Source organism: Pongo pygmaeus, chromosome 20 (assembly GCF_028885625.2).
Source record: "Pongo pygmaeus isolate AG05252 chromosome 20, NHGRI_mPonPyg2-v2.0_pri, whole genome shotgun sequence".
NCBI classification, from domain to species: domain Eukaryota; kingdom Metazoa; phylum Chordata; class Mammalia; order Primates; family Hominidae; genus Pongo; species Pongo pygmaeus.
This window is the reverse complement of record NC_072393.2, coordinates 5715163-5741540: the sequence shown is the minus strand read 5'-3', so window position 1 is coordinate 5741540 and position 26378 is coordinate 5715163. Positions and strand designations below refer to the sequence as shown.

General features: G+C 56.9%; 1 protein-coding gene across 2 annotated transcripts; it reads right to left on the bottom strand.

Moving 5' to 3' along the window:
* Positions 1-82: 82 nt before the first annotated feature.
* On the bottom strand, positions 83-24933 carry NRTN (neurturin). 2 transcript variants are annotated; one of them, XM_054465538.2, is made up of 4 exons: positions 24530-24933; positions 6043-6666; positions 1458-2620; positions 83-750 (listed from the first exon to the last, which is right to left on the bottom strand). In XM_054465538.2, the coding sequence occupies exons 2-3, from the start codon at positions 6209-6211 to the stop codon at positions 2196-2198; spliced, it is 594 nt and encodes a 197-aa protein (XP_054321513.1). In that variant the 5' UTR covers positions 6212-6666; positions 24530-24933; the 3' UTR covers positions 83-750; positions 1458-2195. The 2 variants fall into 2 exon arrangements, with proteins under 2 accessions (XP_054321513.1, XP_054321512.1); XM_054465537.2 differs by having other exon boundaries at positions 6043-6611.
* Positions 24934-26378: the final 1445 nt, after the last annotated feature.

Below are 26378 nucleotides of genomic sequence, written 5' to 3'. Positions count from 1 at the left end.
GGGTGGTGGTCTCTGTGTCTTGTGAGTGTGCTTGTGTGTGTGTGAGAGAGACCCTCATCCGGTGTGCCGATGCGCTGATGACAACTGCAGCCCCAGGGAACTGCGGGGACTTCTCCGTTTATTTATGTTCCAATTCCCTGGTGGGCAGGGCCCGCGCCCTGTGGTTGGGACACTGGATCTGGGTGGGAGACAGGAAGGCCGAGGTCCAGGAGGCCCCGGAGGGTGGACAACACTCACACACACATGCACACAGTGGCAGGGGAGCTTCGGGGGACGGCAGACCCCTGATGGTCAGCTTTCTCGCTGTGTGTCCTGGGCTGAACAACACTCCTCTGAAGCCAGGCCATCTAGGATGGGGAAACTGAGGCTCAGAGTAAGCGTCACTTGGGCTTCCACAGCGTCTGGGAACTCCGGCCTCTCTGCGGAGGCCGGGCTGAGTCGGCTCAAAGGGTGGAGGAATCCACCACCTTAAACCTGAGTCAGAAGACTGCGGGGGTAGGCGGGGACCCCAGCCAGCGGCAGCCCTGAAACTGCTTCCCAAACAGACCACCCGCCTGGCCGCCAAGCCCTGCTCTCAGGGCTCCCTGGAAGTCCTGCTGATTAGCCGCCTTGAGTGTCTCCACCTGTAGCTGTGGGTCGCCGGGAGCCAGGGGCCAGGGATGTTCCTGCATGGCTGGGTGATTCTCCCTGGAGGCGGTTTCTGATCTGTGCCCTCCAGCTTTGCGGGGGGTGGAGGGATGCGGGCTGAGCCTGGGAAGGGACACTGTGGTTAGAGGGTGGTCCTAAGGGCAGACGTGTGGGAAGGAGGGGAGGGGGCCCACCTAAGGGGAAGAGTTGTAGCCTTGGGAACCCCCAGTCTCAGGGGCAGGAGGGGAGGAGTCTTGCCTCGCCGGTGCCTGCCCTGGGCTCGCAGTGCCCGCCCCTTCCCCGCCCCTCAGACCGACCGTGGGACCCGCCGACCCCTCCCGCGCTCTGGCAACCCAACACCCGAGGCCTGCCAAGCATCAAGGTGACACCGTGGGCAAATCTAAACACCGAGCCGGGCTTTTTCCATACTCCGCAGGGGCTTGTCGTAAATCCCCCCCTCGAGGCCCGGGCCAGGGCTTTTATGGGCCGAGGACCCAGGTCTCTGGGGACCCAGCTCTACCCCAGCAGGCGCCGGCTTCGGGCTGGATGGGGCTGGCGCCCGCCCCAGACCTCTCCCCGCCGGGAGGTGGGCAGCGTGCGGGTATTTTTAGTAGCTGGTGGAAGGAGATAGTGGCTTTCAGCTCACCCTGGTAGGGGAAGACAGGCCCGAGGAGGCCGTCGGACAAGGGAGGCCCGGGTCCACCTGAACCTCAGTCTCCTCACCCCTAGAGTGGCTCTCCCTTCCCCCTCCCTAGAAACCCACATAGCGGGAGAAGTGCGGACGGGGAGACGCTGGGGAACTGATTCCACCTGGACCCCAGGCTCCTCACCCATAGTGTGTCTCCCTTTCCCCCTCTCCAGAAGTCCACACAGCAGAGAGGTGCAGTCGGGGACAAGCTGGGGAAACTGGGTCCACCTAGACCTCAGTCTCTTCATCCCAGAAGCGAGAGGTGCAGTCAGGGACAATCTGGGGAAACTGGGCCCACCTAGACTTCAGTGTCTTCATCCTAGAAGCCCGCACCGCGGAGAGGTGCGGAAGGGAACAAGCTGGAGAAACGGGGTCCACCTAGACCTCGGTCTCTTCATCCGAGCGTAGCTCCCCTTCCCCCTCCCCAGAAGCCCACACAGCGAAGAGGTGCGGACCGGGACACGCTCGGGACGGGCAGAGGGACCCGTAGGGAGGCAGGAAGGACGGTCCCTGCCAACATAGCCCCATTCACCCCATTTTCCTTTTTGTCCGCCATAAACTGGACCCACTTTGCATCTACCCTTCCCCCAAAGCAAACGGCATCCTCCCATCACCCTGCAGCTGGGCCCCCCCCCCCCCCCCCCCCCCCCACTGGTCCCCGCTTTCCCGGCGGAGACGGCGACGCGGACCATCCGCGAGCCCCTCGCCGAGGATGAATCACCAGCCAGCTCGAGTTGCCACACTTTATCTCAGTACAGTTATCGCGAGAGTCCCGGTGCCGCGCCGGCGTGCTCTACGCACGCGCAGTCTTTCGCGGGGCCGGCCAGTGGTGCCGTCGGGGCGGGGGGAGTGGCCGCCGCGCCGGCCGGGTGAGGTAGGGTCACACGCAGGCGCACTCGCGCGCCGACAGCTCGTGCACCGTGTGGTAGCGGCTGTGCGCGTCCAGGAAGGACACCTCGTCCTCGTAGGCCGTCGGGCGGCAGCAGGGCTGCGCGCGCACCCGCTCCCGCCGCAGGCGCCGCCGCTGGCGCAGTCTTCGCAGCCCGAGGTCGTAGACGCGCGCGGCAGCCTCGCAGGCGCCTGCGCAGTAGCGGAACAGCACCGTCTCGTCGGACGCGTAGCCCAGGCCCAGCTCGCTCACGCGCACCTCCAGCTCGCGCAGCCCGCACGGCCGCGCCCCCAACCGCGCACGCGCGCGCCGCCGCCGGGGCCCCGCCCGACGGCGCGGACCTGGGGGCCGCCCAGCCCAGGGTGTCAGCTCGCGCAGCTCCATCGCATCCGGGGCGCCCTGCAGCAGTGCACGGTCTGCGAGGGGAGGAACAGAAAGGAGGGGGGTCAGTGGGTGCAGGGGGTAGGAGGGAGCCCCCTACCCTCTCTGTACCCCTGCAAACGAAGACCCTTGCTGAGACGCCAGGCCTGGACGGCTTCTTGTCTCACTCCCAGATCCCAAATTTCCCCACCCTCTTGCTGAGCTCCTCATGCACCCTCTCTGGGCGGCAATGGGGGGCACGTACACACTCACACCCCTACGCTGGTCCAAAACCCCTTTCTGAACCCTGAGCCTATATTGGCTGCCCAGAACCTGGTCCATTCTTTCTGGGCCGCTTTCCAGCCCGTCTCACCTTGAGCTGAGCTGGCCGGGTTCTCTAACTCACCTCCTCTGGGCCCGTCTCTCACCCCATTGCTGCTCCATTCTCCTTGTCCTCCATCGCAAATCTATCTGGACCCCGCCCCTATGCTGGGCTGCCCCAGAACACTGGTGCACCCTCTCTGGGCAGCACTGGGGGGCTGCTTCCCATGCCCCATCCCTCTTTAGTGAGGCTGTCATAGGTCTCTAGAGCCCCCTCTTCAGGCGCCGACGTCTGCTCTGAGTCCCCAGGCTTTTCAGACTCTCTTCATCCCCGCTGCCCCGCTGTGCAATGGAGCCTCAGTTTCCCTATCCAAGAAATGAATCAGGGTGTTTGAGTTTCTCAGAATGCAGAGGAGCAGCAGGTACCGCAGCCTACTGTATCCGAGGCTTGTGTGGGGACCCCACTCCATAGAGTGGCAGCAGCCACTGTCAAGGCCACCCCCATGTGACAGGTGACAAAACGGACCATCCCAAGGTCATATCATTAGGTGGCCGAGAGAGCGACAGAGGCGGGCTTAAAGGTCATTCTTCCTGCCTTCATCGTTCACCCAAGTTTGGCCCAGGTCCAGCCGCTTTCTCCCACACTCGCCAGGAGGTGCCCAAGTCACCGATTCCCAGGGCCTGGCAGCCTTAATTTATTACCCAAGCGTGGCTCCACCCCCAAACTCCGAAGCCCCGGGAGAGAACTGCAGAGGCTGGAATGACAGGCAGCGCTGCTGGCGGACCTGCAGGCAGGGGACTCCCAGCCCCAGAGCAGGTGGCAGTCACGCTTGTGGTTGGGAGAGGAAATCTTTAGTCCCCACCTGCCCCCGGGCTGGTGCACCTGGCTGTCAAAAGAATGAGCCTCTGGGTGGCCCTGGGGAAGGAGGAGCTGTCTGTCTCCTGGGGTTTGGTGGGGGAGGAGATGTCTGTTCCCACAGGGGGTCTCAGAAACGAGAGAAACCCAGCCTCAGAGCCTGACTGCCACTTTCGCCACTTGCAACCTCAGGCCTCAGTTTCCCTGTCTTCCCATGAAGCTTCCATAATCTCTGTCTTGGCCGGGGCTGAGAGGGTGGGAAATCGGTGCGGGGGCTGGGCGATGACTGAGCAACCTAGTCCGTGTTCTTTAAGCCCTGGAGCAGGACTGGAGTGGCCAGGACTGTGCTGGGGGGTTAGTTAGGGGCACACCCAACCCTAGAGGGGTGCATCGAAGCAGACATTTGTGGGCTTGCCAGATACCATACAGATGCCCGGCTAAATCTGAATTCTATATAAACAATGAATAATCTTTTTTTTTTTTTTTTTTTGAGACAGAGTCTCTGTCGCCCAGGCTGGAGTGCAGTGGCGCGATCTCGGCTCACTGCAAGCTCCGCCTCCCGGGTTCACGCCATTCTCCTGCCTCAGCCTCCCGAGTAGCTGGGACTACAGGTGCCCGCCACCATGCCCAGCTAATTTTTTTGTAATTTTAGTAGAGACGGGGTTTCACAGTGTTGGCCAGAATGGTCTCCATCTCCTGACCTCGTGATCTGCCCACCTTGGCCTCCCAAAGTGCTGGGATCACAGGCGTGAGCCACCGCACCTGGCAACAATGAATCATCTTTTAGGATGTCTGTCCCTGCCTCCCTGCAACGGGGCTGGCCGCTTGCACAGGAGCTAGAACACAAGGTCCCCAGCCTGAAATTCCACCAGGAGCCTAGAACATGGGGACTTGGGGACTCAGTGGCCACTCCCTTTTTGCAGTAGGGCAGACAGGCACCTGTCCATGGGCCCTGACCCTTCCCAGTGCCTGAAATTCCTCCATTCGTGCTTTGCTCCCCTCCCCACCCCAGTCCTGGAGCACTGGATTTTGGGGGCCCCGCCAGGTCTCTGTCCCAGAGTCCTAGGAAGGACTTCACGCCTCTTGCAGAGAGGGAAGTGGTGGGAGGGCAGAAGTGGAGCTCGTGCCGGAGGCCACCCTTGTGCATTGTGAGGACAAGAAAAGAGGATTGTGTGGGCTGGCAGGGGCGGGCGCAGACGCGCACACGGGCGTACTCGTGGCCCACACCCAAAGGCGCTGCACACGCACCCTGCCGGCATCCACGCCTCAGATGCCTGCGCAGGCGCACGCATGGACATGTGCGTGGGCATGGGTCAGGGCCCACGCACCACCCTCACCCCACAGCACCTGCGGTGGGGCAGGCATTAGGGATTGGTGGGGAGTTGGGCGAGGGTCTTGCCCTCAGGGTGGGCATTTCTGTGTCCCTATAGCAGCACTTTTGCCCGTGTCTGTGCCCCCAGCCCCGTCTCTCCTCTCTCTCTCTCCACCCCTCCTCACCCCTCCAAATCTCTGGGTCTCTCTTCCGGTTTTTAGCTCCTGCTCCATCTCCCGCCTCCCCTTGGTCCCTGTCCCCTGGGGCAGGTCACTGGGACCTCAGGTCCAGCCTCTCTCTCCTCCCACTGCGTCCCCCCCCCCCCCCCGCTGTGCTGCAGGGGCCAACCAGGCAAATGCCCAGGTCTAATCTCCATCTGGCTCCCACAGGACCTCAGGGCAGAGCCTAATTCCTTGTGACAGCTGAGCTGAAAGACCCCAGTTCCCAGAAGTCACCCTAGCTCCACCAGGCCATTGGGGGAATTTGCAACCTCCCTCCACCCCATCTTTTTTTAGAAAATGTATTTATTATTATAATGTTTTGAGACAGAATCTTGCTCTGTTGTTCAGGCTGGAGTATAGTGGTGCAATCATAGCTCAATGCAGCCTTGAACTCTTGGGCTCAAGTGATCCTCCCACCTCAGCCTCCCAAGTAGCTGGAATTACAGGCGTGCACCACCACACCTGGCTAATTTCTGAAGTTTTTTTGTAGAGATGGAGGTCTCGCTACATTGCCCTGGCTGGTCACGAACTCCTGGGCTCAAGAGGTACTCCTGTCTCAGCCTCCCAAAGTGCTGGGATTATAGGCAGGCGCCACCATGCCTTGCCCTGAATAATCTTTTAGGATGTCTGTCCCTGCCTCCCTGCAACAAGGCTGGCTGGCCCTATCTTTAAAAAACCTATGACACCCCCCCCCACCTCCCACTCCACTGCCTGAAATTCTGCCCCTTACGTTGGGGGTATCTGACCCCACACAGAGGAGGAGCTTACACTGGGCCAGGCGGGCAATCCGGGCGTCCAGGGTTCGAGGCAGGCGGCGCAGGGGGACCAGCGCGGGTCCGAGGCGGTGGCTGAGAAGCAGGCCCTCTCGACACATCCAGATGGACAGCACGGAGCTGCAGAGCACCGAGGCCAAGGCCGCCGCCTTCCAGCGCTGCATCCTCAGCCTGCGGGCACGGGATGGTCAGCTGCACGCCCCCTGTCTGTCCTTCCAGCAACCAACGGGTACAGGGCGCTGGGCCAGGACTCAGTGTGGGGCCTTTGACTTTGAATGCCTGCCGAATGGTCGATAATCACATGGGAATGGTCCCTCAAGGAACCATTGAACAAGGAAGGGGTTGGGCTCCGTGCCAGGAGTCACAGGGAACCGGCCCCATCTGGGGGTCCCGGAGTGCCTTCCTGAGGAGCCGATGACAGGGTCCAGACTTGAATAAACGTAGGAGTTGGCCAGGCAGAGGAGAATGGCATCACAGGCAGGGGACACAGCCAGTGCAATGGCCCCGAGGCCGGACTGAGCGTGGCGTATCCCAGGAACAGCAAGGAGGCCGGAGCGGCTGCAGCTGAGGAGCCAGGGGGAAGAGCGAAAGGAGGAGAGGTCATTCCCGGCAGGTGGCACTGTGGGACAAAGGCGCGGGGAGGGTGGTGTTTAGGACAGTCTGGAGGCAGGAATCGGGCTGACACTGTTCCCTACATGCTGGTGTCCTCCATTGACTCTGCCCCTCTCTGAGCCTGTTTCCCATCCAGATGGATAAGCAGGCCCAGAAGTGGGCAGCAATGGACCAGAGCTGCCCTGGACATTGAGTCCCAGCTCCGGGCTTTTGTACAGATCGGTCCTTCCATGGAGAACACTTCTTCCCTCCCTCCCCACTCCCACTCCCCTTTCTTTCTCTTTTTCTTTTTTTCTTTTGGAGATGGAGTCTCGCTCTTGTCCCTCAGGCTGGAGTGCAGTGGTGCAATCTCAGCTCACTGCAACTTCTGCCTCCCGGGTTCAAGTGATTCTCCTGCCTCAGACCCCTGAGTAGCTGGGATTACAGGCACCTGCCAGCATGCCTGGCTAATTTTTGTATTTTTAATAGAGACAGGGTTTCTCCCTGTTAGCTATGCTGGTCTCAAGCTCCTGACCTCAAGTGATCCGCCCACCTTGGCCTCCCAAAGTGCTGCGATTACAGACATGAGCCACCGCATCCAGCCTCTTCTCTTTTTTTCTCTTTCTTTCTTTCTTTTCCTTTTCTTTCTTTTTCTTTCTTTTCTCTTCCTTTCTTTTCTTTCTTTCTTTCTCTCTCTCTCTTTCTTTTTTTTTGAGACAGGGACTTGCTCTGTCACCCAGGCTGGAGTGCAGTGGTGTGATCACAGCTCACTGCAGCCTCCACCTCCTAGGCTCAAGCGATCCTCCCACCTCAGCCTCCCAAGTAGCTAGGACTGACTACAGGCATGAGCCACCATGCCTGGCTAATTTTTAATTTTTTTTGTTTTTGTTTTTGTTTAATAGAGAGGGGAGTCTCACAATGTTGCCCAGGCTAGTCCCAAACTAGTGGGCTCAAGCTATCCTTCCACTTTGGCCTCCCAAAGAGCTGGGATTACAGGCATGAGTCACTGTACCTAGCTCTCACTCCCCTTGCAATCTCAGCTTGGAGGGTGCCTCCTCCAGGAAGCCTTCCATGACTGCCTACCCTATTCACTTCAACCTCTGGCTGGTGCAGGGGCGCTAGTGGGTCCCCAGGAATGCCCTGAGCTTTACCCATTCAGGCACCAGTTACTTGGTGCTGTCAGTGCCTGGTGGCATCCTGCTCACTGCATATAGTCGGTGTTTAATAACTCACGTGTACACACCCACCACACTCGACGCCGTCTGGGCGCCTCCCGAGCGTCCCACGGCCCCCAGCCCGAGTTTACATTCCCCCTCCTGGCTGCCTAGTGTGGGGCGGCATGGAGCCTGGCGGCCGGCCAGGTGTAAACATTTACACCCAGCACTGAAAGCCGGGCTGGATGCGGGTCAGCACCTCTGGGCCTGGGCTCGGCTCATGGGGTTCCCAGGCGCCCCCCCAGTGCGTGCACCTTGTACCTCCAGCCTTGCGCGCTGCCCTGCACCACGCAGAGATTTATTTGCATGGGATTTGCATTTCATTTGCATGGATCGCGCCTCGTGTCCTGATGTGCAGAAACTTGAACCACCCCTTCCCCACCCCACTCACCCCCATGGACGGCGACCACAGGAGCTACACACACCAGACCTTAAGTAACAGGACACATTTATTAAGCACCAGCTGTGTAACAGGCCTGGTCCTGAGCCCACGAGAGAGGCACTACCATCTCCATTTTACAGCTAGGGAAACCGAGGCACAAAATAGGTAGGGGCTTGTCCAAGGGTTAGAAAAGGACATGGGATTCGAACCCAGGTTCTTTGACACAGCACACACCATATGGGCTGGGCTGGGCTTGGGAGCAGATGCTGTAGTCACCCTGAGAACTCGCCACTATTGGTGGTACTTGAGACTGGTATTGGTGGTGGCTATTCTTAGTAAGGAATGTGTTCGTGCAAGCATCTAAACAAATCCTAGACCAGCCTGGGGATCTGATGAGAGTGAATTTGCAGGGGAAGTCGATTCTCCCCCAGGGCCAGCCCAGCTGGTTCAGTGGCACAGAGTAGGTGCTCATAGACATTTGCTGAATGATGAATGAATGAATGAATGAACACAAAGAAGCCAGGCTGACGGGTGCGGTGGCTCATGCCTGTAGTAATCCCAGCACTTTGGGAGGCTGAGGAGGGCAGATCACCTGAGGTCAGGTGTTCAAGACCAGTCTGGCCAATATGGTGAAACCCCATCTCTACTACAAATACAAAAATTAGCCAGGCGTGGTAGCACACCTGTAATACCAGCTACTTGGGAGGCTGAGGTTGCAGTGAGCTGAGATTGCACCACTGCACTCCAGCCTGGATGACAGAGTGAAACTCTGTCTCAAAAAAAAAGCTAGGCACTGGGTGGCCCAGATCCTGAATTGGAGGGTCCTGAATTTCATGTCTGAGTGAATGGATGGATGGATGGACTTATTGGGAGGATGAAAAAGAAACCACAGTTGAAGTCTCTGGGCTTAGTATACAATCAGTGCATAATAACGGTGACTGTCCTGAATGGGGCTAGATTCACTGGGGGTGGGCAGGGGGGCCCTCCCTGAGGAGGTGATGCATGCACTAAGACCCAAGTGTGAGAAGTCAGCCATAGGAGAATCTGAGGGCAGGTGTTCCAGGCAGAGGCATGGCCTGTGCAAAGGCCCTGGGGCAGACTACACGTGGCGTGTTGGAGGAACAGTGAGGAGGCCCGTGTGTCTGAGCAGAGTGAGGAGGAGAAGAGAGAGGAGGGGAGGTTGGGAAGGGGATGGAGCAGCTTGTGCAGGGCCTCGTGTGGGCAATGGGAAGGACATTTCATTCTTGAGGTTTTGCAGAAGCGGATGGCAGCAGCAGCATTTTGTCAGATGTCAAACCCATCCCCTTTATTCCTTTTTTTTTTTTTGAGATGGGAGTTTCACTCTGTTGCCCAGGCTGGAGTGTGGAGCGCAGTGGTGCGATCTCAGCTCACTGCAACCTCCACCACCTGGGTTCAAGCGATTCTCCTGCCTCAGCCTCCCAAGTAGCTGAGATTAAAGGAACGTGCCACCATGCCTAAGTAATTTTTTTTTTTTTTTTTGAGACGGAGTCTCACTCTGTCGCCCAGGCTGAGTGTAGTGGCACGATCTCAGCTCACTGCAACCTTTGCCTCCTGGGTTCAAGCGATTCTTCTGCCTCAGCCTCCCGAGTAGCTGGGACTACAGGCGCCCGCCACCACACCCAGCTAATTTTTTGTATTTTTAGTAGAGACGGGGTTTCACCGTGTTAGCCAGGATGGTCTTGATCTCCTCACCTCGTGATATACCCGCCTTGGCCTCCAAAAGTGCTGGGATTACAGGTGTGAGCCACTGCGCCCGGCAAATTTTTTTTTTTTTTTTTTTTTTTTTTTTTTTTTTTTTTTGAGACAGAGTCTTGCTCTGTCGCCCAGGCTGGAGTGCAGTGGCACAATCTTGGCTCATTGCAACCTCTGCCTCCCAGGTTCATGCCATTCTCCTGCCTCAGCCTCCTGAGTAGCTGGGACTACAGGCACCCGCCACCACGCCCAGCTAAATTTTTGTAGTTTTAGTAGAGACAGGGTTTCACCATGTTAGCCAGGATGGTCTCGATCTCCTGACCTTGTGATCCACCCACCTCCGCCTCCCAAAGTGCTGGGATTACAGGCGAGAGCCACCGTGCCTGGCCATCATCCCCTTTATTCTTAATGATCACCTACTTTATATCCAACCCCATTTTACAAACTTAACACAGATAAAGTCATTCCAACCTTACAAGCGTCCTAAGAAGCAGGTAATACCTCCCCCTTTTTTTTTTCTTTTTTGAGACAGGATCTCACTCTGTTGCCCAGGCTGGAGTACAGTGGTGCAATCGCAGCGCCCACTGCAGCCTCGACCTACCCAGCTCAGGTGATCCTCCCACCTCAGCCTCCCAAGTAACTGGGACCACAGGCATGCACCACCACACCCAGCCAATTTTTATTTATTTTTTAAAATTTTTATTTATTTTTGAGATGGAGTTTTGCTCTTGTTGCCCAGGCTGGAGTGCAATGACACGATCTCGGCTCACTGCAACCTCCACCTCCCAGGTTCAAGCAATTCTCCTGCTTCAGCCTCCCAAGTAGCTGGGACTACAGGCATGTGCCACCACGCCTGGCTAATTTTTTGTATTTTTAGTAGAGATGGGGTTTTACCATGTTGGTCAGGTTAGTCTTGAACTCCTGACCTCAGGTGATCTGCCCGCCTTGGCCTCCCAAAGTGCTGGGATTACAGGCGTGAGCCACCACACCTGACTAATTTTTAAATTTTTTGTAGAGACGAGGTCTCATCATGTTGCCCAGGCTGGTCTTGAACTCCTGGGCTCAAGCAAGCCTCCTGCCTTAGCTTCCCAAAGTGCTGGGATTACAGGCATGAGCCACTGCGCCTGGCTGCAAGTAATACCCTTATCCCCACTGCATGAACGGGAAACAGGCCCAGAGCTGGGAAGTGACTTGTCCTAGGTCATAGAGCCAGCATTTGAATGCTGGTGGCAGGAGGGGGAGACAGGCAGGAAACCTACCCGGGCCCCAGACCTCTCTGGACCCCCTCCACCCTGCTTGCCCACACATTCAAGTCTTGGAGTGGTGTGACTCAGTTTCCCCATTGGATTGGAACAAGTCTTGGGCTGTGGTGGTCTGTTTCTACCAAGGGCCTAGCCCCAGCATGGCCTGGTCACAGGACCCCCTGGAGGCCTTGGAGCTTCAGACTCTCCCCACCTAGAGCTCTGGTGGAGGGCAGGAAATCGGGGGGCCATTGGTGGAGGGGGCCCAGCAGGCAGGGCTGATTAGCAGCCATGAACAATGGGCCTCTCTGTTCTCGGGGGTCACCTAACTGGTTTGTCTCTGGCACGGACGCGACCAGGTGGGGGTGAGGTGGGTGTGGCGGAGGATACGGGGAGGGGGCTGGGTGTGCACAATGCGTGTGCCTGTGTCCCGGAGGCCCTAACCTAGGGAGGCATCTGTACCTGTCCAACTGCATAGGGACACACACTTGTAGGTACAGGAGTGCCCACTGTCATTTGCAATCTAGCTCAGGTCATCATCTGTGCCCTGAGACCCCTCATCCTGGCCACACACACAGGGGTACACAGGTGAACACGCTGCCAGCACCCACAGCTGCCAGAGCCCAGGAGTTCGAGACCAGCCTGGGCAACATAGTGAGATTCCCCATCTCACACAGCACATTTTCAGGCTTACACTTGTGTGCCCACTCACACTCATTCACACCCAGCCATCTCATGTCCTCACACTCAGGTTCTTTCATACTCGTACACACACACTTCCACACTCACACACTGCCCACACACACGATCACACATGCTCAAGCATTCTCACTCGAGCACACTTGCACACTCAAATGCTCCCACATTTGGCTGGGTGCAGTGGCTCACACCTGTAATCCCAGCACTTTGGGAAGCTGAGGCGGTTGGATCACCTGAGGTCAGGAGTTCGAGACCAACCTGGCCAACATGGTGAAACCCTGTCTCTACTAAAAATACAAAAATTAGCCGGGTGTGGTGGTGGGCGCCTGTAATCTCAGCTACTCAGGAAGCTGAGGCAGGAGAATCACTTGAACCTGGGAGGTGGAGGTTGCAGTGAGCCGAGATCTCCCCACTGCACTCCAGCCTGGGCGACAGAGCAAGACTCCATCTCAAAAAAGAAAAAAAATTAGCCGGGTGTGGCGGTGTGCGCCTGTAATCCCAGCTACTTGGGAGGCTGAGGCAGGAGAATCGCTTGAACCCGGGAGGCAGAGGTTGCAGTGAGCTGAGATCACACCACCGCACTCCAGCCTGGGTGACAGAGCAAAACTCCGTCTGGAAACGAAACAAAACAAAACAAAACACTCCCACATTCACTGTTTTCACACCTCCACACTCAAACAGGGTTACACGCACATCCCGGGGTGTCTTCACACTCACACACACTTGGACTTTTTCACACGCATTGAAACACAATCACACATTTGACCATGATGACACTCATACACTTGCCTGCCTGCCTGCCTTTTTCTCTTTCTTTTTCTTTCTCTTTCTCTCTCCCTCCCTTCCTTCCTCTCTTTCTCTTTCCCTCCCTCCCTCCCTTCCTTCCTTTTTTCTTTCTCTTTCTTTTTCTTCCTCTCTCTCTCCCTCCCTTCCTTCCTTTCTCTCTCTCTTTCCCTTCCTTTCTTCCTTTCTCTCTCTCTTTCTCTCTTTCCCTCTCTTCCTCTCTTTCCCTCCCTCCCTCCCTCTTTCCCTCCCTCCCTCACTCCTTTTCTCCCTCCTTCCTTCCCTCTCTCTTTCTTTGACAGAATCTTGCTCTGTTGCCCAGGCTGGAGTGCAGTGGCACAACCTCGGCTCACTGCAACCTCTGAGTCCTGGGCTCAAGTGATCCTCCTGCCTCAGCCTCCCAAGTAGCTGGGACCACAGATGTGTGCCATCATGCCTGGCTATATTTTTGTATTTTTTTTTGGTAGAAACTGGGTTTCACTGTGTTGCTCAGGCTGGTCTCAAACTCTTGGCCTCAAGCAATCCTCCCACCTCAGCCTCCCAAAGCACTGGGATTACAGGTGTGATCCACTGCAGCCAGCCAGTATTTTCATACTTACACCCAAACATGATCCCATGCACACTCAGATGTTTCCAGGCTCACATATTCTAACACAACACACCCACACACCAGAACACCACCACATGCACTAGTGTGTTCTCACACTCACATTTGAATACATCGCACTCACATGCTAGGGCGTTTTCACAGTCACACTCAAACATGACCACACACACAGTTGGACGCTTCCACCTTCATTCAAAACACTCACTGGCTGGGCAAGGTGGCTCATGCCTTTGATCCCAGCACTTTGGGAGGCCAAGGCAGGAGGATTGCTTGAGGCCAAGAGTTTGAGACCAACCTGGGCAATATAGGGAGACTCTGTGTCAGAAAAGAAAAGAAGACAAGACGGGGCGCGGTGGCTCACGTCTGTAATCCCAGCACTTCGGGAGGCCAAGGCAGGCGGATCATTTGAGGTCCAGAGTTTGAGACCAACCTGACCAACATGGTGAAACCCCGTCTCTACCAAAAAGACAAAAAAAATTAGCCGGGCGTGGTGGCAGATGCCTGTCATCCCAGCTACTCAGGAGGCTGAAGCAGGAGAATCGCTTGAACGTGGGAGGCGGGGGTTGCAGTGAGCCAAGACTGCGCCACTGCACTCCAGCCTGGGCGACAGAGCAAGACTCCATCTCAAAAATAAAAAAAGAAAAGAAAAGAAGAAGAGAAAAGACAAAAAGAGTCAAGCTCACGAAGGACAAAGATGGAGGAGGAGTCTCAGATTGGAGGGGCCAAAGGAAAGAGGATGGCTAAATGTCATCTGGGATCCTGGATGGACCCTGGGACAGAGAGAGGACGTTAGCAGAAATACTGGTGAAACTTGGCCAGGCTCAGTGGCTCAAGCCTATAATCCCACCACTTTGAGAGGCTGAGGCGGGGAGTTCGCCTGAGCCCAGAAGTTCGAGACCAGCCTGGATAACATAGTAAGACTCCATCTCTACAAAAATAGAAAATAATAAATTTTTAAAAGACACCATCGGCCAGGCACAGCGGCTCACGCCTGTAATCCCAACACTTTGAGAGGCCAAGGCGGGTGGATCACCTGAAGTCAGGAGTTCGAGACCAGCCTGGCCAACATGACGAAACCTCATCTCTACTAAAAATACAAAAATTAGCCAGGCGCTGTGACGGGCACCTGTAATCCCAACTACTCAGGAGGCTGAGGCAGAAGAATCGCTTGAACCCGGGAGAAGGAGGTTGCAGTGAGTCGAGATTGCGCCACTGTACTCCAGCCTGGGCGACAGACCGAGACTTTGTCTCAAAAAAAAAAAAAAAAATCACACCCACACACTTGAGTGCTTTCACACTTATGCTGAAACGTTATATCCACGTGCTGGTGTTTGCACACACACACACTTGAACAATCCCACAGTCTCACACCAGGGTGTTTTCACACTCACACTCAAGTATGATCCCACTCACACACACAGGTTTTCCCCACTTACACGTGGTAATCCGGTCTCACAGAGGCACACACTTGAGCATCCATTGTCATTTGTGCTCTGGCCACACATGGTAATCCGGTCTCACAGAGACACACACTTGAGCATCCATTGTCATTTGTGCTCTGGCCAAGGTCCCCAAGACCCCTCCTCCTGGCCACACACTCACACACGCAGGGGTGCACAGGTGAACACGCCACCAACGCCCACAGCTGCAAAGATTCCAGGGCGCACAGACACGGTGGGTGGAGAGTGAGAGGAGGGGAAGCAGAGTGGGGCCAGGGGACTCAGGAGGGAACGGCCCCGCCCTGACCACCGCCCACATCCACCCCTGTGGGGATCCTGGGTGCCGTCTACATTGCCTGTGCAGGGCCTGGCTAGAGGTCCCTTCCCAGTCCTGGAGAAAACGTAGAAATCCTGGAGAACCTGCATTGCCTGGAGGGAGGGAAGCCGCCTTCCTTCCTGGAGGGGTGGGGAGCGTAGCAGTGTGAGTTGCAGCAAGAAGGACCTAGGACAGACCTCCACTTTTAGCTGGAGGCCACACAATCCCCAGAGCTGGGGCAGGAAAGGGAAAGAAGGGAAATGGACTCAGAGAGAGGCAAAGAGCAGCCCAATGTCACACAGCTAGGCAGGCCCTTCCAATCAACCCAAGCAACAGACAGCCGACACAAGGGTGTGTGTTTCTGGCACCTTCCTTGGTGATGCCAGGAAATGTTGCTCATTATCTTTATGCACAGGCAACGCCCTGGCACCCCCACCCCCCTTCCCACTGAACTCCCCAGGGGACACCTGCCAGGCACACCCAGTCCCAGGGATAAAAGCCTCTGTCCTACAGAACTCCTGGTCTCAAAGAGTGGCACCTGAGAGATGAAGAAGGGGAGGGGGACCCTCTCTCCATGTAGGCATCTCTTCTAATCTTGGGGAGGCCTGGAATTGGGGCCTATCTTAGTTTGGCAAACTCCTACTCTACCCTGAAAGCCCTAGCTCCTACAGCCCCTCCACCAGAAACCCTTCCCTGCTACCCATCTTGGCCACCCCCAGCCATGGGTCCCTTCCTCTTGCCCAGCTCTGTAAGCATGATGTCTGTGCCCATGACTGTCTTTGCTGGATGGGAGTTTCTAGAGGGACATCTTGGGCTGAGTTTTTGCAGGGCACAGGGCTGACTTCGAGAATTCAGTTTACAGAGGGGTGAGCTTGCTGCAGATCCCAAGTCTGCACACTTTTGCCTGTGGGGGTGCTGCCCTGCACACACTTCTCCTTCCTCTCCATTTCACTCCTGGTCCTCCTGTGACTCAGTTTCCCCATATATATATATATATTTTTTTTGAGACAGAGTCTGGCTCTGTTGCCCAGGCTGGAGCGCAATGGTGTTATCTCAGCTCATTGCAACCTCTGCTTCTCAGGTTCAAGCCATTCTCCTGCCTCAGCCTCCCAAGCAGCTGGGACTACAGATGCCTGTCACCATGCCTGGCTAATTTTTGTATTTTGTCTTTTGAGACAGAGTCTCACTCTGTCACACAGGTTGGAGTGCAGTAGTGCGATCTCAGCTCACTGCAACCTCTGGCTCCCGGGTTCAAGCGATTCTCCTGTCTCAGCCTCCCGAGTAGCTGGGACTACAGATGTGCGCCACCGTGCCTGGCTTTTTTTTTTTTTTTTTTTTTCCGACGGAGTCTTGCTCTGTTGCCCAGGCTGGAGGCTGGAGTGCAGTGGTATGATCACAGCTCACTGCAACCTCTGCCTCGCAGGTTCAAGCAATTTTCCTGCCTCAGCCTCCCGAGTAGCTAGGATTACAGGCATAAGCTACCATGCCTGGTTAATTTTTCTGTATTTTTAGTAGAGACGAGGTTTCACCATGTTGGCCAGACTGGTCTAAAACTCCTGACCTCAAGTGATCCGCTCGCTTTGGCCTCCCAAAGTGCTGGGATTACAGGCGTGAGCCACCGCGCCCGGCCAAACTTTTATATTTTTTAGTAGAGACAGGGGTTTCACCATGTTGGCCAGGCTGGTCTCAAACTCCTCACCTCAGGTGATCCGCCCGCCTCAGCCTCCCAAAGTGCCGGAATTATAGGCATGAACCACTGTGCCCGGCCTCCATCTGTTTTTTTTAGAATAAAAAAAAAAATTTTTTTAATAGAGACAAAGTCTCGCCATGTTGGCCAGGCTGGTCTCGAACTCCTGGCCTCAAGCGATCCTCCCATCTTTGCCTCCCAAAGTGCTGTGATTACAGGTGTGTGCCACCATGCCTGGCCTCCCATCTTCAATAGGGCACGAAAGGTGCCACCCAGCACTGTAGGAAAGCCAGAGAGGACCTGGAAGAGCTTGACCAAGTGGCTCCTGGGCTCTTGCCACTGCCCATGGGTAGAGGATGCCAGGCTGTGAAGCCAGCACATGCCAGTGGGGAAGTGCCTGTGTGTGTGAACGCCGCGGCATACACGTTTGTGCGCCTGTGCTTCTGTTTTCCCCAAGTGCTGATAGCTTGAGGGCTCACGGCTGGGCCTGTTCCTAGGGCAGCCTCCTGGTCTCCTGTTCCTAGATGGCCCCTGGGAGTTCCCTGAGGTTCCACTGATGGAGAAACTGAGGACCCATGAGGGGCAAGACTTGGCCAGGGATCTGGGCCTTTCAAGGCAAGACTCAGTGATTCTGCAAAACACAAAACAAATTCCACAGCCCACAAAAATGTGCCCCCTTCCTCAGAGGGCCCCAGGGCCCAGTCCCACCCCATGGGGGGATGAGGTGGCCAGGACAGCCGCGAGCTGGTGACACACATCTGGGGGCAAACCAGGAACATCTGGCAAGCACAGCTGGTTCCGATACTGCGTCTGCGGGGGCCAGAGGCCAACCTAGGGGTGGCTTCGTGTGTCAGGGGGTGCAGACACAGACACCCCCAGCCACCCCTTCCAGGTCTGCTGGGGAAAGAGGTCCAGCCTCTCCTCTTCTTCCCCCAGCACAGAAGCTGAGTGCTCCCCAACTGCTAGAACTATCGCTGGCTCCCTGCTACCCTGGGCATCAAGTCCCAGCACATGAGCTTGTCTTGAGGGACTCTGGGTCTGTCTTCGCCAAAGTGAAGCTGAGGGCTGGATGGTCAGGGATAGTGGTTTCTGGGGAGGAGTATGGTGGCTCCTTCATGATAATAATAGTGGTAAAATAATAATAATAATAATAATAATAATAATAACTGGGCCGGGTGCGGTGGCTCACACCTGTAATCCCAGCACTTAGGAGGCCGAGGCGGGATCATGAGGTCAGGAGATCAAGACCATCCTGGCTAACACGGTGAAACCCTGTCTCTACTAAAAATACAAAAAAATTGGCCAGGCGTGGTGTTGGGTGACTGTAGTCCCAGCTACTTGGGAGGCTAAGGCAGGAGAATGGCGTGAACCCAAGAGACAGAGCTTGCAGTGGGCCAAGATCGCGCCACTGTACTCCAGCCTGGGCAACAGAGCAAACTCTGTCTCAAAAAAATAAATAAATAAAATAATAATAATAATAATAACTGGGCCGGATGCGGTGGCTCACAGCTGTAATCCCAGCACTTTGGGAGGCCAAGGCGGGCAGATCACTTTAGGCCAGGAGTTCGAGACCAGCCTGGCCAACATGGTGAAACTCCATCTCTACTGAAAATACAAAAAAAAAAAAAAAAAAATTAGCCGGGTATGGTGGTGCACTCCACCAGTCCCAGCTACTCGGGAGGCTGAGGCAGGAGAATCACTTGAACCCAGGACATGGAGGTTGCGGTGAGCCAAGATCGCGCCAATGCACTCCAGCCTGGGTGACAGGGTGAGACTCCGTCTCTAAGAATAATAATAATAATAACTGAAACTAACACTCATGAACAACACTATTAGTGCCGTTCTAAGCACTTTACATGTAGTAACTTGTACCAAGGTATGGACTGACTATTTTATCCCCATTTGATAGGTGGAAAACTGAGGTCCAGAGAAGTGAAGTAACTTGCTCAGATTCAAACAACCTAAGTGGCTGAGCTGGGATTTGAACACAGGTGGTCAGCAAACTCCTACTCATTCCTCAAAGACTCACTTCCAACACTCCTCCCTCCATATTCTTTTTTCTTTTATTATCCAATCAATGGCTGCAAAACCTCTATTTTTTTTTTTCAAGACAAAGTCTCGCTCTGGAGTGCAGTGGCACGATCTCGGCTCACTGCAACCTCCACCTCTGGGGTTCAAGCGATTCTCCTGCCTTAGCCTCCCGAGTAGCTGGGATTACAGGTGCATACCACTACGCCCAGCTAATTTTTTTGTATTTTTAGTAGAGACGGGGTTTCAACATGTTGGCCAGGCTGGTCTTGAACTCCTGACCTCAAGTGATCCTCCTGCTTCAGACTCCCAAAGTGCTCGGATTACAGATGTGAGCAACCGTGCCCAGCCTATAACCTATATATTCTTTTTTTTTTTTGAGACGGAGTCTCGCTCTGTTGCCAGGCTGGAGTGCAGTGGAGCCATCTCAGCTCAGTGCCACCTCCGCCTCCTGGGTTCAAGCGATTCTCCTGTCTCAGCCTCCCAAGTAGCTGGGATTACAGGCACCTGCCACCATGTCCAGCTAATTTTTGTATTTTTAGTAGAGATGGGGTTTCACCATGTTGGCCAGGATGGTCTTGATCTGACCTCGTGATCTGCCTGCCTTGGCCTCCCAAAGTGCTGGGATTACAGGCGTGAGCCACTGCACCCGGCCGTAACCTCCATATGGCTATTCCATTTATTTAGAGGCAGACACTGTGATGAGTGCTTTCCCCTACATTTAATTCTCCCACAGTTCCTGAAAAACGTTATTATTATTAGCCCTGTTTTCCACATAGGGAAACTGAGGCTAAGAGAAGTTAAGTAACTTGTTCAAGGGCACACAGCAAGTAAGTGGCTGAGGCCGGTCGTGGTGGCTCCTGCCTATAATCACAGCATATTGGGAGGTCAAGGAGGGAGGACTGCTTGAGGCCAGGAGTTCAACACCAGCCTGGCCAACATAGCAAGACTCTGTCTTTACAAAAAAAAATTTTTTTTTTTTTTGAGACGGAGTCTCGCTCTGTCCCCAGGCTGGAGTCTAGTGGCGTGATCTCGGCTCACTGCAAGCTCCGCCTCCCGGGTTCACGCCATTCTCCTGCCTCAGCCTCCCGAGTAGCTGGGACTACAGGCGTCCGCCACCACGCCCGGCTAATTTTTGTATTTTTAGTAGAGACAGGGTTTCACCGTGTTAGCCAGGATGGTCTCGATCTCCTAACCTCGCGATCCGCCAGCCTCGGCCTCCCAAAGTGCTGGGATTACAGACATGAGCCACCACACCTGGCCAAAAAAAATTGTTTTTAATTAAAAGTAACAAGTGTCTGAGCTGGGATTGGAACCTGGATCCAACTCCAAACTTGTTCTCTCCCAGACTCCACAACTACTGCCTGGGAACCCGCTGGCCTGTGTTAACAAGAGGAAAAGAGGAGCGGCGAGAGAGGGGCTTAGGACCTGCTCTTTGAGAGAACAGTGGCGCTGAGACCCAGGGAGGTACGAGATTTTCTTAAAGACACACAGCAGAGCAGATCCAGCAAGTAAAAGGCCCCAGTGGCAGAAAGCCCAGAGTGCCAGGCTGGGTTCCACCTCCAGCACACGAATTAACCTGACAAACATTTATTGAGCGCCTACTGTGTGCCAGGGCCTGGCTGGGGACCAGAGACTCGGTGGCAACCAAGGCCACCCTGGGCCCCTCCCCGACAAACTCACCATCCGGTCAGGCAGACAGATAATAAATGTGAAATAAGGTAATTAGATGTCAAGAGCACATAAACAACAACAACAAAAAACCAGCATGGGGCTGGGCACAGAGCGGCTCATGCCTGGAATCCCAGCACTTTGGGAGGCTGAGGCGGGAGGATCGGTAGAGCCCAGGATTTTGAGACCAGCCTGGGCAACATAGTGAGATCCCCGTCTCTACAAAAAATTTTAAAATTAGCTGGGCTTGGTGGCATGTACCTGTAGTCCCAGCTACTCAGGAAGCTCACGCAAGAGGATCACTTGAGTCCAGGAGGTGGAGGCTGCAATGAGCTATGATTGTGCCACTGCAGTCTAGTCTGGGTGACAGAGCAACACCCTGTCTCAGGAAAAAAAAAAACTCAGGATGAAGCCATAGTGACTGGAGGCTGCTTCTAGACTGGGGAGTCAAGGAGAGCTTCTCAGAGGAGGAAGCATTTGAGCTGACACCTGGATGACAGTAAAGAAGCCACCATTGGCCGGGCATGGTGGCTCACGCCTGTAATCCCAGCACTTTGGGAGGCTGAGGCGGGAGGATCATGAGGTCAGGAGATCAAGCCCATCCTGGCTAACACAGTGAAACCCCGTCCTTACTAAAAATACAAAAAAATTAGCCGGGCGTGGTGGTGGGCGCCTGTAGTCCCAGCTACTCAGGAGGCTGAGGCAGGAGAATGGCGTGAACCCGGGAGTCAGAGCTTGCAGTGAGCCGAGATCACGCCACTAGACTCCAGCCTGGGCAACAGAGCGAGACTCTGTCTCAAAAAAAAAAAAAAAAAAAAGAAGCCACCATTGAAGATCTGGAAAGAGTGTTCCAGGCGGAGGGAGGTGCACGTATAAAGGCTCGGAGGCAGAACCGTGCCTGTTCGAGATGACCAGTGTGACTGGAGTGCCAGGAGCCAGGGGACAGTGCAGGGAGATGAAGTGGGAAGTAACGAGGGCCCTGTGGCCTGCAGGGTCAGTGCCCTGCAGTCCCCCACCGGCACCTGGAGCTCTCTCTTCCTGCACCCGCCACCCAGCTGTGTCTGGGGAGGGAGGCTGGGGAGCGTGTGTGTGCCAGCTTCTTAGACCCACCATTTCTGGCCCTGGCCCTCTGTGGTTGGGCTATAAAGTTGCCACCTTGACCACACCAGTCTCTTGGGGCTGGCCAGGCTGCCCCTGGGCTGGCCTGGGAGGCATCTGGAGCTGGCAGGAGGGGGGTCCCTGGGGTGGGGTGACAGGATCAGCCTAATGAGGCCTGGCACGGCTAAGCAGCTGGCACAAGTCCCAGCAGGTGGCTTGAGCGACACGGGTCCTCCAGGAGCGGCCAGGACACCATCTGATGGAAAGAGAAACTGGCCATCTGATGGAAAGAGAAACTGAGGCACAGACCCCAGAAGAAGGTTAAACCCTAACACTGGGTGAGACTGGGAACCACCCTTCAGTTTCCCGGAAAAGAGGTCAGCTCAATCATCTTGTCTTTTTTCTTTTGAGACAGGGTCTCACTCTGTCACCCAGGCTGGAGTGCAGTGGCGCGATCTCAGCTCACGGCAGCCTCGACCTCCTGGGCTCAAGAAATCCTCCCACTCCAGCCTCCCGAGTAGCTGGGACCAGAGGGGGATGCCACCACACCCGGCTAATTTTTGTATTTTTGGTAGAGATGGGGTCTCGCTATGTTGCCCAGGCTAGTCTGGAACTCCTGGGCTCAAGGGATCCACCTGCCTTGGCCTCCCAAAGTATTGGGATTACAGGCATGAGCCACTGCGCCCGACCATCATCTTTTCCATCTCCCCAAATTCAAATTGCGCCTTGGGTCCTGGCACACTGCGCTATTTAAGCACGAACAGTGCCCTCTCTCTGGGCCTCAGTTTCCCCACTTGGGAAGTGAGGGCCACATGCTGCAAGCTGGGCCTGCTGTCTAATTTCTTCCAGGGCTCGCCCGAAGCCTGATTTCATTTGGATTTGACAGGGAGACCCCTCCATTCCAACATCATCATCTCCGAGACACCCTTCCTGCAGGCATGCCCCATTCACGTCCACTCCCTCTTCAGGCTTCCTTCAAGGCTATTATCAGCCCTGCAAGTGCAAGGCTGGTTTGGGAGCCTCCTGTCCATCTCCCGACCCCGACCCCCAGCCACCACCTCCACCTTGAGGCCCCAGAGTCTCTGCCTCAACTTGGAGGACCAGAGAGATGCATCAGCGGAGGAAACCCACAGCCCCCCAGCAAAGATAGCCCAGCCCAGTGACTCCAGATACATTAACAACTTGCACCTCACTAATCTGTGTATTCAGCCCCAGCCCAGTTCTTCCTCTGCCAACCTTCTAGAACAGTCTCTCCCACACTCACCAAGGCGCCTTGACTATTCCATGCCTCCAGATCTTTGCATGCACAGTTCCTGCCACCTGGAATGCCTTTTCCTTTCCCACTTAGAAAACTCCTACTCATCCTTCACAGCCCCACCTCTGAGGCCCGTCCTCCAGGAAGTCTTCTCTGACCCTCCTACCCTGAGATAGAGCCCTCCATCCCCACTCTGAGCTTCCCCAGCCCTGTGTCCCTGGGTCTAAATCTGGCTCCCTTGAAGGATAGCATCCAACAACCCTGACACCAGTCAACCACGCGGTTGCCATCGACACACATTTGTCGAAACAATCTTTTGATTGTGTTGTGCCCGGCTGCAAACTTTTTGAGTCCCTTCTGCCCAACTCTTGAAAGCTGTCTCCTCTGTTTGCTCCCTGAAAACTGGGGCCTGAAACTCGAGGGGCCAGTGCTGATGGTGGAATTTCAGATGCAGTACCCAGCTGAAGAGGGGAATGTTTTATTTTCTTCCCTGCACCCCTAGAAGAAGCTTTCTGCAGCTCCCTGGGGGTGGAGTTGGTGTGGGAGCTATGAACCTTGGGAGTCTTAGGATGAAGGGAGGAGGGAGGGGTGTCCAAAAGGCCCCAAGGCAAGAAGCTGGGGGTGGGAGAAGCTGGCAGTGTGGGTGGGATCCTGCCCCTCACTGACATCCTCTGAGGCTGGTCACACCCCAGCCAGGCTTCCTCAGCCCGGGGCACTCAGAGACAGACAAAGAGGGCCATGGAACAGGGACAAGGATGTAGAGAACAGGGAAAGGGCAGGGGAGACAGGCAGGAGGGAGGAGAGTCAGGGGTCCGGCCTCCTGTACCCCCCTGCTTTAAGCCCCTGGCCCCACTCCCCAAATCTGGACCAATGACCAGCCCTGCAGATAACCACAGGCCTGTGGGCAGGTCGGATGCGTTCTGGGGAGGGGGCAGTGGTGGCATTCACCCTGGGAGAACCATTTCTGTCTCCAGCACACCCCCCTCCCCACTAATCTGTCTGCAGCCCCCTTGGGCCTAATGACTCCTAATCCACAAACGAACTCCTGGATTCGGGGCTATCCCCGTGCAGGAGACACCTTTTATAAAAAGCAGGAAAGGCAGGCACAGCCTCCCCCCACTTCACATCCAGGCTTTGCCCTTAAGGGACCCCCACCCCCAACACCAAAGGGTTTCACGCCCCCTAGTGGCTGAACGGGCTGCTCCAGGAGCCGAGAGGGCCCGGCCCTCACCGGAGGACACCGTGTCCCCGGCGGCGGCGGCGGCGGCGGCGAGCAGGGAACGCGCCACTGACAGATGTTTACTTCTGCGCGCAGCTGGACCGCGACGGCAGCCCCCCACCCGGGCTCTGCAGGATCCGGAAGCCCCCCAACGGCCCCTTGGAGACCACATGGCTAAAGGGGTGTCTGGGTCTCGCCCTTCTAGAGGCTGAGGGGATTCTGGGGAGGGCACTGTGCCTTCCTCAGATGCACACTTGGAGGTTTTAGGAGACGGGTGCGCCCGCCCCGTCGGACAGGGACACCGCGGCCGGATTCGGGCTTGGAGAGCCGCTTAGGATCTGGCTTCACGCCCCCGCCCCTCCCCACGCGCTGACCTGCCGTCCCCCTGACCCCACCCTCATACACCCGCTGGTTCTGCTGCAGGAGGGAATCCCCTCGTCTACTTGGAGTCCTCAGCACCCTCCATTCCCCGTCCATGGGGCGGGTCGTCCCCGTCGTACCCTGCTGCCCCCCACCTGCCCCGCCTGCCCCTTGCTTACCTGCTGTGGGCGCCGGACTACCCGTCAGTGGCGGCCGCGCCGGCCCCAGCCCCTGCCCCAACCGCCGCGACCGCCATCCGGGCCGCCTGGGCCCGCGGTGCCCGGGGGGGCCCCGGCCGGAGGGGGCGGCCGCGGGCGGGGTGCGGCGCGGGCCGGCCCATGGGGCCCCCCCGGGCTCGCTTAGCCGCGGGCTGCGGCCATCCCGGCCCGGCGGGGGCTGGGGCTGGGGGTGGGTGCCCTGGACGGCCGGCGGCTCGGAGGGCGCGGGGCGCGGGGGCGCACGGACGGCGCAGGCGACCTCGGCGAACAGCGCGGGGCTCCGGGGCGGCGGCGAGAGGGACCTGGGCACTCGGAGCGGCTTCACGGCGCGCTCTCCCGCCGCCTCCGCCGCTCCCGCCGCGGACGGCTCGGCCGGCGCGGGGCCGGGGGCGGGGCCGGGGGCGGGGCTGGGGGCGGTGGCTCGGGTTTCCCCGGCCCTCCCCGCTCTCCCCGCCCCCGCCGGAGGGGGACCGGAGGAGCGCAGGTGGCAGAGGCGCGGGAACCAACCACAGAGCCCCCTTTAGACGGCTTTCTCCCCCGGCCCCGGGGACCCCGACGGCTCCCCTTCGGGAAAGCGGGGACCCCAAGACACCCCCTCCGAAGGTGTCTAAGAGCCGCAGCTGTCCCGACGCCAGTGCCTGTGGCCCTTGGCGCCCCATACATTCTATCGAGGATCTGACCTTTCTGCCAGACCTCCCAAACCTGTCCCAGGTCCCTTTCCAGAGAACAAGGCGCCAAGAAGTCCCTTCACTAAGGAAGCCCCTCAAGGGAAGCCCCCAGAGCGGCGCCCCCCCAAAACTAGCTGTTTCCCATCCTCACTCCGGGGACCCCTGACGGCTCCTCTTGCCTAAATCCGGAGCCCCAAGACGCTCCCCCGACCCCTTCTGGCGAACTAAGACCCATGGCCCCCACCGCGACAGCTGTGGCCCCCGCATACAGCTCCCCCCACCCTACTGAGGATTGGGGTGTCCCCCTCCAATCTTGTCCCAGGTTCTCCTTCCCAGAAGCTGAAGAAGCCCCCTCCCAAGAAAGCTCTTCCAGGGAACTGAGACGCAAAGTCTTCCTCTCAGACGGATGACGACACCTACTGTCCTCAGCGCCCCCCATCAAGCAGTAAGTCCCCCAGTGTGGCCTCAGAGCCCTGCAGGGGATTTCTCGCTCCTAGCTCCCGCCGGCGCCCCCTCCTGGCACCAAGGCTCGCGGGCAGGGGAGCCCAAACCCACCCGGCCTCCTCCCCGACGGCTCCGCGCTCCCACAGCGCCCCCTGGCGGCGCCGGGCTAACTCGGGGGGAGGGACTGGGATGGGTGGGCGGGGCTGGGACTGCCGCGGCCCCGCCCCCGCCCCGCGGGGTGACCGAGAAACTCCCGCCCTGCAGACTCCTCCCCGCGCCGCCTGCGTTCTTGGGGCCCCAGTGCTCTGGTTTCTCGCTCCCGCCGCCGAGGTTCTTGGGGCCTCCTTCTCACTCCGGCCCTGACTGCCTGCATTTTTCTGATTCCAGCAGCCTGGGGGTTCGCATGCAGATTAGGCCTTCCTAGAAGATCCCTAACCTCAACATATGCACGTCCCCACAAAGGGCCTGTAAAACTTGCGGGGCTGCGCAGTGCGCGCGGTGATGGGGACACTCACGCAGCCTCGCCTCCTGCTGCACGCGGGCTGATGCACGCGGTGCTGTGCACGTGCGCGGGATGCGTGCTGGAATGTGAGTTTGTAGGTGGGGGGACGAGAGAACGGGCCTATGTCAGAGAAGTGGCAGCCTGTTCCCAGATCTAGGATGGAAGATAACAGGGATCTGTGTTCTGTGTGGCCTTG